Source organism: Athene noctua, chromosome 2, assembly GCF_965140245.1.
Source record: "Athene noctua chromosome 2, bAthNoc1.hap1.1, whole genome shotgun sequence".
In the NCBI taxonomy this organism is placed as follows: Eukaryota; Metazoa; Chordata; class Aves; order Strigiformes; family Strigidae; genus Athene; species Athene noctua.
The window spans coordinates 100,976,278-100,990,327 of NC_134038.1; the positions used below are offsets into that span (position 1 = coordinate 100,976,278).

At 37.5% G+C, this 14,050-nt stretch overlaps 1 protein-coding gene across 2 annotated transcripts in view; it reads left to right on the plus strand.

Moving 5' to 3' along the window:
• The window catches only part of CDKAL1 (CDKAL1 threonylcarbamoyladenosine tRNA methylthiotransferase), a 422,283-nt gene that overhangs the window by 298,419 nt on the left and 109,814 nt on the right, over positions 1-14,050 (plus strand). For both annotated transcript variants that reach the window (XM_074899749.1, XM_074899750.1), the window contains one exon: positions 13,781-13,961. In XM_074899749.1, coding sequence (XP_074755850.1) covers positions 13,781-13,961 — 181 coding nt within the window. The remainder of the gene's footprint in view (positions 1-13,780; positions 13,962-14,050) is intronic.

The following is a 14,050-nucleotide window of genomic DNA, read 5'->3' on the forward strand; positions in this document are numbered from 1 at the left end:
TTTTCTGCCCAGTGTCCTCAACTTCATAGCAGAGTAAGCCCATTCCTCCATTTGGAAGCGAAGTCACAATATTTTGCTCTAAATTACGTTTTATTAACTGATATATAAATTAATACATTATTGTTGTGGACTGATCCTGTGTATTTAAGGAAGTCTGAACTCACCTGCTGTTTGGGTGTACATGAGAACAAAACAGATACTCCTCTCAATCATTCTACTACTTTCCAATTAGCTGAGTGAATTGTGCATGCTTGTAAAAATTGATATTGTTTCTGCTGCGATTTCTTTACATTCAGGTTGCTATCAGAACATACCATGAATGAGATGCAATAGGGTGACCTACCCACAGTATTTGTTGTGTGCTATCGCTCCGGTGATGCCCATTAACTTAACGTGTCATGCGCATCTCTTTCTGTATATTGCTCCAATTATTTTTTTACACAACTGAATAATTCTTTATACACACTTACTATTGGAAAATTTGCTTCATGATTTCTCTAAACTAATTCTTGCAAGGTAAATTCGCTGCTTCCAGTGATCCAAATTATATTGCATTGTGTTGATTTGGAACATAATTTACATTATCTTTTCACACTTTCATTAGTAAAGCACACTGGATTTCTTTGAAGTTAAGCTCATGGGTTTTGACTTAATGAGAAAATAGCACTGCTTGTGAGTCTCAAATGTTACCTCTGAAAATTTAATTCTGAAGCTATATAGGGTTGTGTTTCAAACACATCACAATGCTTGTGTCGCACTTTGTTCTGAAGTTTTAAGACCTCATTGTCATCTTTGTGGTGTAACACAGAATAAAATTGAAAAACTTTGAAGTTACATGACAGGAGCTTTGAATCTTTATGGGGTGAGGAGGGTGTATATGAGGGATTTTGAGCCAAACACTACACTTGCTCTTAGAACTGAGAAATTTATTATTATTATTGTTCAACTTTTCTTTTTATGCTTTTCACAGAAGCTGTAGTTCCCTATACAACCTTTTTTCATATGGTCATGTACAAGTATTACTCCTTAAGGGAAAAAAAGTGTTAGAGCAGTGATAGTAAAAGTTCTTGACCTACCAGATCTTCCTTTTATAAAGCCATAAATCTCAAGCTTATCTGGAAACACTGTCCAGTCCCTTACATACTCTATGCAGCTGTTAGTCCTGAAGGCTATCTGGGGACTAAGTCTGGGTATCTAATATCTGGTTATTAAGTCTACAGTTCAGAACATCTCTGAGTAAGGATGCAGATTTATAGCTAGCATAACATTGCTATCCAGAATGCTGTGTTGATGTTTTTCTATTCTTCATTTCAAAATCCATCCTCTTAAAACATCCAATTAACTTAGTACACAGTTTTTCTCTGCTTCTGTATTCAGACATCCAAAGCCTGTTGTTTTCAGATGTAATAATGTCCTTCACTTCTCTAAGTGGAAAATCTCTGAAAATTAGACCCTTTTCATTTCATGAGGGATACTGCTTCTGAAAAAGTCACATGTAGGAATATATAACAATGTACAGCAACAACTATCGGGTGTAAAACTGCAGCCCTTTTACTATAAGAGTACATAAATTGCATTTTAAATGTCTCTGGCTAGCATTCAGGAAAACTGCTATGGCTGTTAAAACCTTGCCCCAGCTGACCTGCTTGCTTCTCTGTCTCTCTTGAATCTGTGGTTTTGATATTTAATTATAACAGCACTTTTTGTACATACTCTGTCGATAAGGATGTAGCATATAAGCTGCTGTGTTTTGTATGATCAACTGGTGTGGCATAAGTTGTATTTCATTAGGTACATTGAAAATGAAGGGGAGATTATGTTAAATTTGGTGCACAACATGCATGTGTTGTTAACTGCTGTTTCCTTCACAAACTCAATACTTCCCATGTAGATGTTTGTAACTGGAAAACTTCTCATGTGATGATTTTTCACAAGGGTGTAGGACAAAAAAAATCCAGCCAAATTGTTTGTATAGCTTGTGATGTGAGAGAATTATGTTTCTTTTAAATTTGTCAGCTGTTTTGAGGTAACTCTTCCAAGCTGAGCATGTTTTCCTCAGAATCTGTTTTGCCAGGAGCTGTTTTCCTCTTTTCCTCTGTTGCAGTTCTCAATATAAATGATCTTGAACCAAAACCTTGGAATAAAACATCTGGCCCAATGGCAATTTTACTTCTTCATTTTCTTCCTTGATCCATTTGATTCTGCTTCAGATAGAGATCTTAAATTCTCTGTTAAAGTCTTCCAACTTGTCATACTCCTATTCCTTTGACAGTTTCTTCTGTTCCCCTGTACCCCACTGCTGACTTTGGCCTGTCTTTGAAACGTGTTTGGCCTTCTTTTTGTTGCGCTTTCTATCTCGCTTGTTTTCTAAAACTTCACATAGCCACTGTGTTTCTGCAAAAAGTTAGTTCTATCAGATTCATACCTTAAGGGGAAATAATTTAATAAGGAGAGGGCTGCTGCTCCCCAACTATTTAATATCCAGCTAAAGTCAGCTGCACATTCCTTGACTTTCTCAGAGAGTGTCTCTGCTCAGCTTTATTTTTCAGGTAACATATTCATTGATCAGTCTCTCTTAATGACAGTTATGTTTTTCTGAATTTCTCTTCAGGAATAGCTCAGAAAGAGGCGGAGGCTGATATCAATTTGAAGATGTAGATATGCTGGTAACCCCAGGCTTCTCATATGAAGCAGATAAGAGTGAGACTCAGTGTAGTGTTTGTATCTCTGCAGAGGGGAGAATTTGTTCTCTCCATCTTTCATTTGGCAGGGGAAAGCAGTAGTATGAGTCCTCTTTTCCTGAATTTTAACACTGCTTGCAAGGGATTTTTACCAGTTTGTTGTCCCTGTTGCAGACTGCTCACAAAGTAACTTTCAGAACATGGCTGTATTAAAATGTAGTATATTTTAATGATTTTGGGCTGTGATTATTTCTCTGGATGTGGAATGTTTACCAATGCTGTACTTAAATTTTCTTACAAATAAACAACTCTCATTAGTGTTTCTCTCTTGTCCCTTACCTTGTGTAAGGTCCATTACCTTTTGTTGCCCGCTTACTAGAAAACAAATTAACCCAAATCCGAAAGAAAAATGAAAAAAGCAGACCATTTATCTAAGTTCCAGAAATATTTTAAAAGATTTTTTATCTCATTATGCTTGTATTGTTAAATGCTGTCAACACCCTTCTCAAAAAGGATATGTTACAATGGGAAATGTTACTGTGAAGACTAATGGAGATTATCAGAAGTATGACAGATCTGTTACACAAAGGAAATTAAGGACTCTTCAGTCTGGAAAAGTGCTAATTGAGAGGGACTAGAACAGAGGTCAAGAAAATTGTGAATACTGAGGAGGTGAACACAGTTGTTATTGGTCTCTCTCCCAGTGTAACAATTAGGGGACATCAAATGGAATTATCAAATGGCAGGCTCTGAAGAGAGAGTTTTTTGGTTGTTTTTTTTTAGTTTTGGTTTTTTTTTTTCTTTCTTTCAAGTGGTTACAATATGGAGGGATTTAGATTCAAGGGCAAACTGGACAAGTTAATGGAGAAGTCCATCACAGGCTACTGGTTACAAAAACACCTCTCTGACGGAATCCAGTTGTTAGAAGAAGGAAGGGATTCTGGGGAACACTACATCTTAAACACTTCCCTGGGCTTCTGCTGTTGCCTATTGCTAGCAGTAGACTACTGAGCTTAGGTGGATCTTTGGTCTGATCTGTCTTATCTTCAAAGTCCGCAAAACATTACAGGACTGTAGATTATATAGGGGGAAAAACACAAGTTCAGAAAAATTTTTCTTTTTTTTTTAATTAGCATTTGTTAATGGAACACTGCTTGCAATTTTTTCATTTGGTTTCATCATGCCAAAGAGGCATGTTAATCATCTTGTTTTATATGTCTGATTTCTATGTCAGAGTGAAGAGCTAAATGACTGTCACTGAAACAGACATGGATGGGTCCTCAGAGCGCAAGATATTTAATATTGGTGATAAGCATTGTGTCAGATGAGAAAAAGTGTATAATATTCTCAGCTACTCATGGCTGAGATCCTATTATTTTTGACCATGCCTGACAGCTCTAATGTTAAACAGTGAAGGGTCATAGAAAATTAGTGTAATTTCAATGGCTGCTTTAGTGCAGCAACCATTAAGTCAGTTCCCAAGAACAGTTCCCTGGTGCAACCCTTAATAAATTCAAACTTTATTTTTAGCGATGACCTTTAGTAATGTGAGCCTTGATCCATTGAGATGCTGTTCACTTTTGATGCATCTCCAAATCCCTTTTTTATGCATTTTAAATCAACACGCGCTTATTCTGAATTTATGCGTGTGGATAGACGGAGAGATGTAATTTAAACACATCTGTTCAAATATGCATTTCAGATCAACTTGGTGCCGGTTCTCATAATACGGCTGAGTTTTTGACGGGTATTATATCCCTAAAGTACACAGCAGATGGTATTTATTAGAGATTGAATGGAAATGAAGTTTAAGGATGTTGAGCTTTTTGTCTTAAGTCACTCATTTTTTAATCATAAACCAATAATGATCTGAAGTTGTAAATCTGTAATGAAGTTCTGTAAAATGTTTCATTTTTATAGAAAAAATAGAACACCTTATATTTCAGTAAAGTTAGTCCAAGCCTTAACTGTTTGTTTTTTTAAGAAAATTGATAATGGGAAGTATTATAATGTTTCTTATAAAGCATTTGGCCTGCATCTAGTAGGAACTCTAGCAACCTTCACTATAATTGTTTAAAGAGAGTAAAAGTGTGTGTGCGCTCTCATCCTCAGGCAGCGAGCCATGCTAATTATGAAATATACTTTTTATCTGGGTCACTATTCCCCGACAACAAGGACAGACCCAGTCCCTACTCCCATGGAATCCTCCATACCTTTACCTTCTCAAGTTCAGTTCTGGAAATCAGGTCTCCTAGCTGCCTCCAGGTGTCATTCAGCCCAGTTTCTGAAAGAGCTTTTTTGGGGACAGGAGGTGGGCTTGGAAAAGAACAGTCAAAAATTACCCATTGTCACCCATAGTTAAACTCTGAGAGCTGTTAGATTGTGCATCTTGATCACAGCTACTATTCTACAGCCTTTCTAAGGTGACTTGCATCAAAACCACTGACTCCAAAGTTCTAAACTAACCTTTTAAGCTGCAAATCAGTTTGAAGTTTGCTGCAAATCACAAAGCTCAGGTGTAACGTGTTCCCTGTGGGAAACACCACTGTGAGCTGCCTTCAGTGCTCTGTAAGGTGTGGAATGCAAAAAACAGAATGCATGCAGTGATTCTGTATCTGTCAGTCTAGGCTCAATATGTAGTTTCTGCTACCCTTGAAATTTGAAGTGTTTCACTATGAACCACCTTCAAATTATGTGGTAGGATTTATGGTCTTGCTAACTATTCTCTCATGTGTGTATGTGCATACACCCTTCTTCAGGGAAGTCTGCAAGGATACTCTGAAGAAGTACTCTGGGGGTTTCTCTGTGGTCATGTCTGGGTTTTGTTTGTCTGGGGTATTTTTGTTGTTGTTTTTGTTGTTGTTGGGGTTTTTTTAAAACCCCAACGTATAAACAATACAACATTACAATTTCTTTGTCTGGTTTGTTGTGTCTTAGGCGTCAGTTTCAGAGATACAGAATCCAAGCTGTGAAAAAAATTTTTTAAAATACTCTTTAAGTTATGCATTTTACACACATAAACAAAATATGACTTAAACATCTGCTAGTATTCAGTGTTTCAATAGTGAAGTGAGAGTAAGCAAGTGACTTGACTTATAAATGAAGCCATTATAGACTTTTACAAACAATAACATAAAGTTATCTTCACTTTGATGCAGGCAAACTGTAAGGTCAAGGAGAACTGATTTGTGAGACGATCTGGTGTTATATTAGGCAATAATAGAGAACATTTTAAAATATTTGAAATAATATAATTGCTTTGCAGTCGAAACACATACATGAATAAAAGATGTTATCAGGTGTCCTGCCAGGGTGGAATCTTGGGCTATTGTATTTAATAGGAATATATATACCCTAAACAGGTCTAAATTTGCTAAAAGTAATCAAAACGGAAGGCCTGAATAGCTAACATGCAACACAGTTTAAAAATAATGCAGTTTAAGCATGATAGTTTATTAAATATTTTTTTTCTTTCACTGAATATTAGCCTTGTTTTTTAGAGTGATGCCACAGCTTCCACCCTTTTCTCTCACTATGTGATTGTATCTGACACTATTGGATGTAGCGTACATTTAGTTTTTTTCCAATACAGTTTATTATATCTCTAATAGAAATTAAATCAAAATGCAGTAACTTCATTTTTTCAATTGGCTCAATCTGATGGACAGTTTGATAGAAGCAAACATAAGGCCCCTCAGACTTAAACAAGTCTTGAAGTCAAAAATATTAATACTAACTACCGAAGAGTAGAAAGGGATAATACTTTTACGTTATTTATATTTTTTTTATTGAGGTCCGACTCCCTGGCCATGTTCATTCCAGCATCTGGCCATCTCTCTGTTCTTTTAGATTGTATTGCAGTCTGTGAAATGACTGTCCTGTCTTGTCATTTATACTTCTATTGCTAAATTTTATAGTAGTATTTTAACTGTCTTTCTTGAGAAGTTATGATTGGATCTTTCCTATTTATCCTACATTTAATTGCAAAATCTCCTGATATTTGTCCTGATGATTTTGGTGATGTCATTATGTGTCTAGAGCAGCTGAACACTGGAAAAGGAAATGGCAGTATTAAATAGAAATTCATATAAGAATTAATAACATAAGTTCTGTGGTGAACTTGATAGTACTGCTTGTTCTTTTACATCAGTTTAAGTTCATGATACATATAGCTGCATTTGGATAAGCAGTCTTACCAAATGATAGTTTTTATCTAGCCCTAAGGCTCAGTCTGTTATCATTTAAAAGGCTTCACACAGAAATGTTAATGAAATGTCTGTTGTCATTGAACCGAGGCACTTTCCAGTTTCACTCCATGTGTAAATCAGTTGAGCAATTGATATGAGGGTTTAAAATAGCTCTTTTTTCTACCACAGAGGTTTTGAACTTGTACATCCTGGACTACTTTTAAACACATACGGAAAAGATTACTAAGAAAAACATTGTCAGTGGATATCCATTTATTAGAAGTATATACACCCATTGCATAATGTAGGGTAAAACATAAACCAAAAAAGATGGAAAACCCCCTGCTTCAGAAATTACGTTCAGGTTTACTCCCCTAGCTCCAGATGCTTAGGAGTATATTGTGCTGTGCTTCATTCATAGTCCGTGGAGTAAGAGAGAAGTGCCAGGAGGGTGTTATATCAGAAGTAGGCTGAATCCCTTTCTGAAAGTGTGGGGATGTTCCCATGGCTTCATTCTGAGGTTAATCTCCATATAGTCAAGAGAGAGACAGGGTGAGAGGTTTCATGTTGTTACTAGCCTTTCAAAGGGGCAGTGCTTCCAGCTGAGCAGTCTGTTTCTCTTGTGCTAGCTCCAGCTCATGCAGCTCCTCAGTGAGAAATTCGAGTTTCAGTCAGAATTCCCACAAGACTAGGCCTTGTAGAGAAAAAAGTAAGGGGGGGGGGGGGGGGGGAAAGGGCTTCTGGAGGACTGTGTGTGGTCGTGGGGGAAGATGCAAACATCTTCTTCAGCTCCAACACAAAGCAACATGCTGAGATGCCTGTTAGGTTCTGTAAATATGCTTGAAAGACCAACTTTCAGATTATTTAATCCTTCAAATTATTTCATCCATTAACTTAATTTCGTTTGTCGATTCCCTGAACAGGTATATACCGCAGAAAGGTTCTAAAATATATAATAACATGTGAGGCTGAAATAACATTTCAGAGAAGACTCTTTTTCATTTTCATAAGAACTCCACTTGTTTTTCTAAGATTTCTTCAATACAAATTTCTAATTTATGAATCGAGAAGTTGCTAGGTTATCACATTTTTTGTTTTGACCTTAATTACTCTAGCTTTCCCAGGCAGTTCTTGTACCCTTCTCGAAGAACATCCAGAGCTTTACATTTATTAAGTTAGCTATTTATTCTAATACAGTCTTTGTTATACTGGGAGAGGTGGAGGTGGGGGGTCTTAGTTAAGAGCAAGTTGGTGGCTTTAAGTCGTTGCTGGATTTAGATATGAATTGCTGCAAGGAAAGTGGGACGATCATGCAAAAGAATTTCAGGTGGTCACATGAGTAGGTGAAAGTGTTGATGAATTTTAGATTTTAACATCATTTTTTCCCTGAGCATGGATTTGGTTTGTAACAGCTATTGCTAAAGGAAATGTTTTCTGTTAACCAAAGCCACATGAAATGATCAATGTAACACCTGAATTCTAGCAAGTTTCACACTTGTGCTTCTGGCTTTCTTTGACATCTTGCTCTGTGAAAATAGGGGGGGTTATATTACAGTTTTTATTTTTGGCACCTTGACACTTTTATCTCTTTCCTAAATCAAATGACCAGGGATTTTGCACTTCACTCCCAACTTACCTTCCATCAAGAGTTCTCTAACTTCCCTCTGTTGGTGAATCAGTCTGTAGTAACTTTAACTGTAATACCTGCTATACTTCCCTGTTACTGCTAATCCAGTTTCTGTTTTCTCTAACATTGGTAACTAAGTCCTGTGGGCAGAAAAGAGAAGGAAACTTGGCACTGTGAGGGTATGCCTGCACTGCTTGCTGATTAGTAATATGCAACAGAGATACGTGAGCAAAGAGAATTTCGAGGAACTACCTAGGTGTAGTAGCACAGAGCTCAACTCAGACTGATTTATTATTCTGAACTTGTTTAGAGCTAATTCATATACCTGTGAGCAGGCAGTTCTCAGGGCCGCAGTTACCCACAGCACAGTCTTTACTTACCCATGCATCAGCCACTCCTCAGGGAGGTAGAACACTTCAGTTTTTTTCTCTGACCCAACAGTCTGATTTGATTCCTCTTCAGGTAAAGGGTAAGATGTTGCATTTCTTCTTCTGTGTCCTTTCAAACACATCTATTCCTCCTTTCTGTGAAATTTTGGGTATCTGTCCTCTCAGCACTTGTTCATGATCATTTCTAGGTGTGCTGGTCCTTACAGTATCACACCAAAATGGACACTTCTTTACTGTAAGATGAAGTCCTTGCTTCTTTTTGGATGGTCAGAGCTGCCCAAGATGGTGGTGATTGTATTGCTGGTGTTCAGTGAACGCTGACAATAGTATGTCTTCAGAGAAGAAATCTTGCAAGATTTCTGACTGCCAGATAAAATGATTGTACACAATCTTTCTAGGCATTTATCAGGATTATGAATGTTTAAAATGGCTGGCAAATTTTTAAGTTGTTTGATGCTCAGAAGTATTGAAACAGACTGAACACTTCCCCTAGCTAGGCTATAAGGAGCATCTAGACTTCTTTATCTTTGTGGCAACTTCCTGCTTTTTGAAAATCACTTTATCTTTCACAAGGACCGCTGTGTATTCTTGGTTCACTGAACAATGTGTTGTGGAGTTTCACCACTGACCCTAGAAAACATTTGCTGCAGTTGAATGTTTAAACTTAATGTAAATGCATTTATGTAATAAATGTTACAAAATGCTTACTGGGGATGTTCAGCAGTTTTTTCTTTGTTTAATTTAGAATAGGTAAGATGCATTTCATTTTTTAAACAATTTAATATTGGCTGATGCACAAGAAATTGTTCTTTTGGAATTTTGCATTGTATTTCATAGCTGGGACAGTTTTTTAAACATCATCTGAATCTGTGCAATAAGGAATTCTGTGCTGCTTTCTTTCAGACTGTCAGAGCAAAGGTCGCTTTAATTTTCAAGTGCATGTGTGGTTTATATTTTTCTGCAATTATATATTTCTGTTTATTAAGAAATTATGTTTTGCATGTGAAACTAATTGTATTTATTTTTATTAGTCAGTGTTTTGAGAAAGGCTGAGCTCGATTTTTGTCAGTAACTGGATTTTATTCTGAGTGAAATTTCATGGTTTTCTCCCCCTTTAAAAATACTTTTTAAACAATATAATCAACAGTGGTATAAAAATGCACTATGCAATGTCATATTTTAGGCAGTCTTACTGGATTGAACTGTAATTAATTGCTGTTGCTGAATACACTGTGGTCCTTATTCTCTGTTCATACCCTAGGTTTTTCTTTGTGTGTAATAATTCCATCCGGGAAGAAATCTAATTACTAAGATAATTAACACCTTATCACCAAATGGAGTTCAGACATTTGTAGAGTTTATGAATTTTTAAAATATGTAATTTCCTTTTAACTGAATGACAACTGGTGTTATGGAGAAAAAGAGCATATTTTATTGTATCTAGCTTGATTGGACCTTATAATTCATGTTGCTATAGAAACAACCAAACCTCTATAAAGGATGGTATTTCTACTACCATTGGTAATAAATGCTTTGACTGTTGCCAATAGTGTCATTAAAATGGTTAAAATAACTTCATTATAATGGTCTTGTCAAATGTAATGAGTGTTCTGTTCATGTTCTCAGAAATGGCAGCTGATGTTATGTGATATTGATTTATAATGTACTTTTTCTTCTATAAGCTTACTATTACTGCATGAGATATTTGCAATGTGAACAAAGTCATGTTGCAGAATACAGTGCTCCTCTGTTCACTCAGTTCTTAAAGCTAACAAATTTTATTGTTACTTGATATCAAGTAGAACTTCATATCTTGCAGTTTGTCAGTCTTAAGAAAGCAATGGTAATAGAGGCTTGTTTAACCAACAGCTCTGGGGATTTTTGCTCTTCTGTGCAATACTCAGCTTGTGTATTCCACTTACGATTATTGGACCAAGTCCTTGAAAATGTTCAGTTTTACACTGGGTTTGATTTGGCATTCAAATGCCATGTTTTAACTTCATCTCAAATGATGGTGTCTGAATTCATGAACTCAAAAAGGAATTGAAAGAATGTGGTTTCTTTTGTGGGGATTTTTCATAAGGAAAAAGGGATGTTAGCTGTGCAGCTAACTATATATGCAGACACATGTAAAAAGTAGGCTGAGACATTTGCTTTAATGTAAGTCAATACTTAAATAAAAAATCGATTTCTATTAAGTTAAAAAGCACAAAAGATATATACTGTTTGTATAAAGGCTGCTGGAGTGAATATAAGCTATGCATGCTCTTAATATTGCACCTGAACAAATTACAAAGAACAATATTCCTGCTTCCCCTTTCTTAGGTCTTTTGCTAACAGGTTCTCCTGTTCCAGTAAGAACTTATTGTTGCAGGAAGTTTTTCTTTCTTTCAGCTATTCAAACTCAAGTTTCTTCACCCACTGTAAGCACAGTATTATTTTTTGTCTAATAATAAATGATAGTCCTCTTTGGCCATTCACATGCTTTTGTCATTTGGATTGCATGCATTAGTATTTACAGTTCTGCTGTCTTAAACTCAGGTGTGACCTTCACTTGTGGCGGTGGTCTTCATGTCATTCACCCCAAAAGAATCTGTCTCAGCTGTTCCTTTGCCTGTAGCCTAATTAAGAACTGTAGATTTAGGTTGGAAGGGACCTCTGGAAATCATCTCACCTATTCTTCCCACTTAAAACAGGGCCAGCTTTAAGTGAGATACCACCAATATGTTTACAGGTTTCTTACTTTTCCTCATAAATCATATTTTCTCCAGTTCATCATTGTTACTGATAGTGTAGAATCAACCCTGTCTTGTAGAAACAGTCTCATCTGTGTCAGTAGGAAGCACTGCGCATTTCTGAGCTCTATACATTTCTGCCTCTCTGCAGAAGAGGTTTATCATTATTCCCAATTTACACAAGCAGGCTGAATACAAAACGGTGTTGTGGTTTCAGTTTCTCACAGGACAGTGGTCATCCAGCTGGCTAGTGTCAGGTTTGGAAAGCTGAGTTGCTGTCTCCTGGGTCCCATAGAGTGGTCTGTAAATACTATGCAGTACGTTCTTGGTTGTAGGGGCCAGGGGTTAGTAGGGTTGTAGGTTTTTCTGGGCCATGTCACAGAATCACAGAAGGGGTGACGTTGGAAGGGATCTCTGGAGGCAATTTTGTCCAACCCTGCCCTGCTCAAGCAGGGCCACCTAGAGCCATGTCCAGACAGCTTTTGAGTATCTCCAAGGAGGGAGTCTCCACAACCTCCCTGGGCAATGTGTGCTAGAGCTCAGTAAAAAAGTGTTTTCTGATGAGGTGCACACCACCTGAGCTCCCAAGCCCTTGACAACTGCCTACGCCAAGCTCTGTAGTCATTTTTAATACTGGCCAGGTTTCAATTTGCAGTATTGTTTGTGCTCACATGAAATAACAGTAGGGAGTAGTAGTCAGAGGGCCAGATGAGCCCCACAGCATCCCAGATACTGGCCTCTGATCCAGGTCGGCAGATTGCGTGCCTTTGTCCCCCAAAACAAGGAGTCACCCTTTCTTCCTGTTAGTCTTGCGTGTTTTAGGGATTAGATGGACAAGATACTTTGGTTGTGGGCATATCTAGCTCCTCTTCAACTTTGAGGGCGATGAACCTATTTTGCAGTTGTAAGACCTTAAGTGTGACAAGATCTCTTGGTGTCAGAAGTTACCAGCTTCCATCCTTCTCCTTCACCAAAGGTTTCACTGCAATTGGTAGTGGGGTTTGATACTACCTGCTTCTCTACTGCAGATGGGGGCTGAGGCTCTTTAAGCTGTTGAGTTGCAGAGAAGATCCTGTCTACCTCCCTTTCATCGTCTCTGATGCTGTGCAGCCTGCTCTCTTCCTTCCATACCTCCTCCACATAGAGGCACAGCTCCTCCAAGGCAGCACAGCTCCTGCAGGAGAGGACCATCTCTCCTGGCCGCAGAGAGAGCCCACAGGTTCTCCTTGCAGCCTAGGTCACTTGCAGGGCTGCATCCACCACCTGAAGCTCAGTCTGGGTGCAAGCCTCAACCCTAGCAGGGGTGACTGCTCCAGTATCAACTGAGGAAAATGTTCAGTTATGTGTTACCACTGTATCTAAGATGTAACTGTGGCACAATTTCAACTGAGGCCCCTTTACTGCACTCCCTTTGGTGTGTGCTGCTGCACTGACTGCTGCATCTGTTGGCTTCTCTGGTTTTTTGTGCTCTCTTAAGCTGCTGTGTGTAAGGGTTCTGCATATTCGGTCCAGGGGGAACAGTTAGAAAATATTGACATTGCTAAATGACAAGAGAACTCAGTGCCTGCGCATTTGTAAACTTAAGTATTTTGTTTTCGTTTTAAAGTAAGGCACAGACTGATTTTTTGGAGTACTGAGAAATTAATTCGTGACTAAGTGATGTCTTACTGTCTCCAAAGCCAATTTTGTTCAAAATTGCTAGGTTATATGGCATGCAAGTCCCCTCTTTTGGCTATCCTGTTCTACTTTGATAGCAACATTATAAAACATTAAATAGTTTATAAATTCTAGTGGCTGTCTCCAGAAGTTATAAATTTTGTAAGCAATCAGAATTCAAGAAATTTACAAACTCTGCTGATTACTTGTAATTTTGAACGGATGAGGAGGTGGTCCCGATGTTTTCACTCTTCTGTCACAATCCTAATCCAATATTTGCTGCAGTATCTTCTATTCCATATGCTTTCAGCTGAGTACCAAATGCATTTTTCATTGCCAAGCAGTGGTATTAATTTTTTTTTTTTTTTTTTTAATTACCAAAGATCATTTAAGGTCTAATTTTCTGTAGTTAAAGTTGAAGAGTTATAAGTCTATGTACACTGGCTTTTAAGGGAGCAAGACTTTTATATATTTAGTTCAGTGTTCCTTTTTACTTCCTTTACAGAGTGCCTGGAATAACAATTGCTACAGACATCATCTGTGGTTTTCCAGGAGAGACAGATGAAGATTTTCAAGAAACAGTGAAACTTGTTGAACAGTACAGATTTCCAAGTTTGTTTATTAATCAATTTTACCCACGCCCAGGAACCCCAGCTGCAAAAATGCATCAAGTTCCAGCTGCAGTGGTAAGATCAATTTTCTTGTGCCACTGTACATGGTATACTCAGATGTCTTTAAATATATAAAGCATATACATGAAAATGTAGATTTTTTT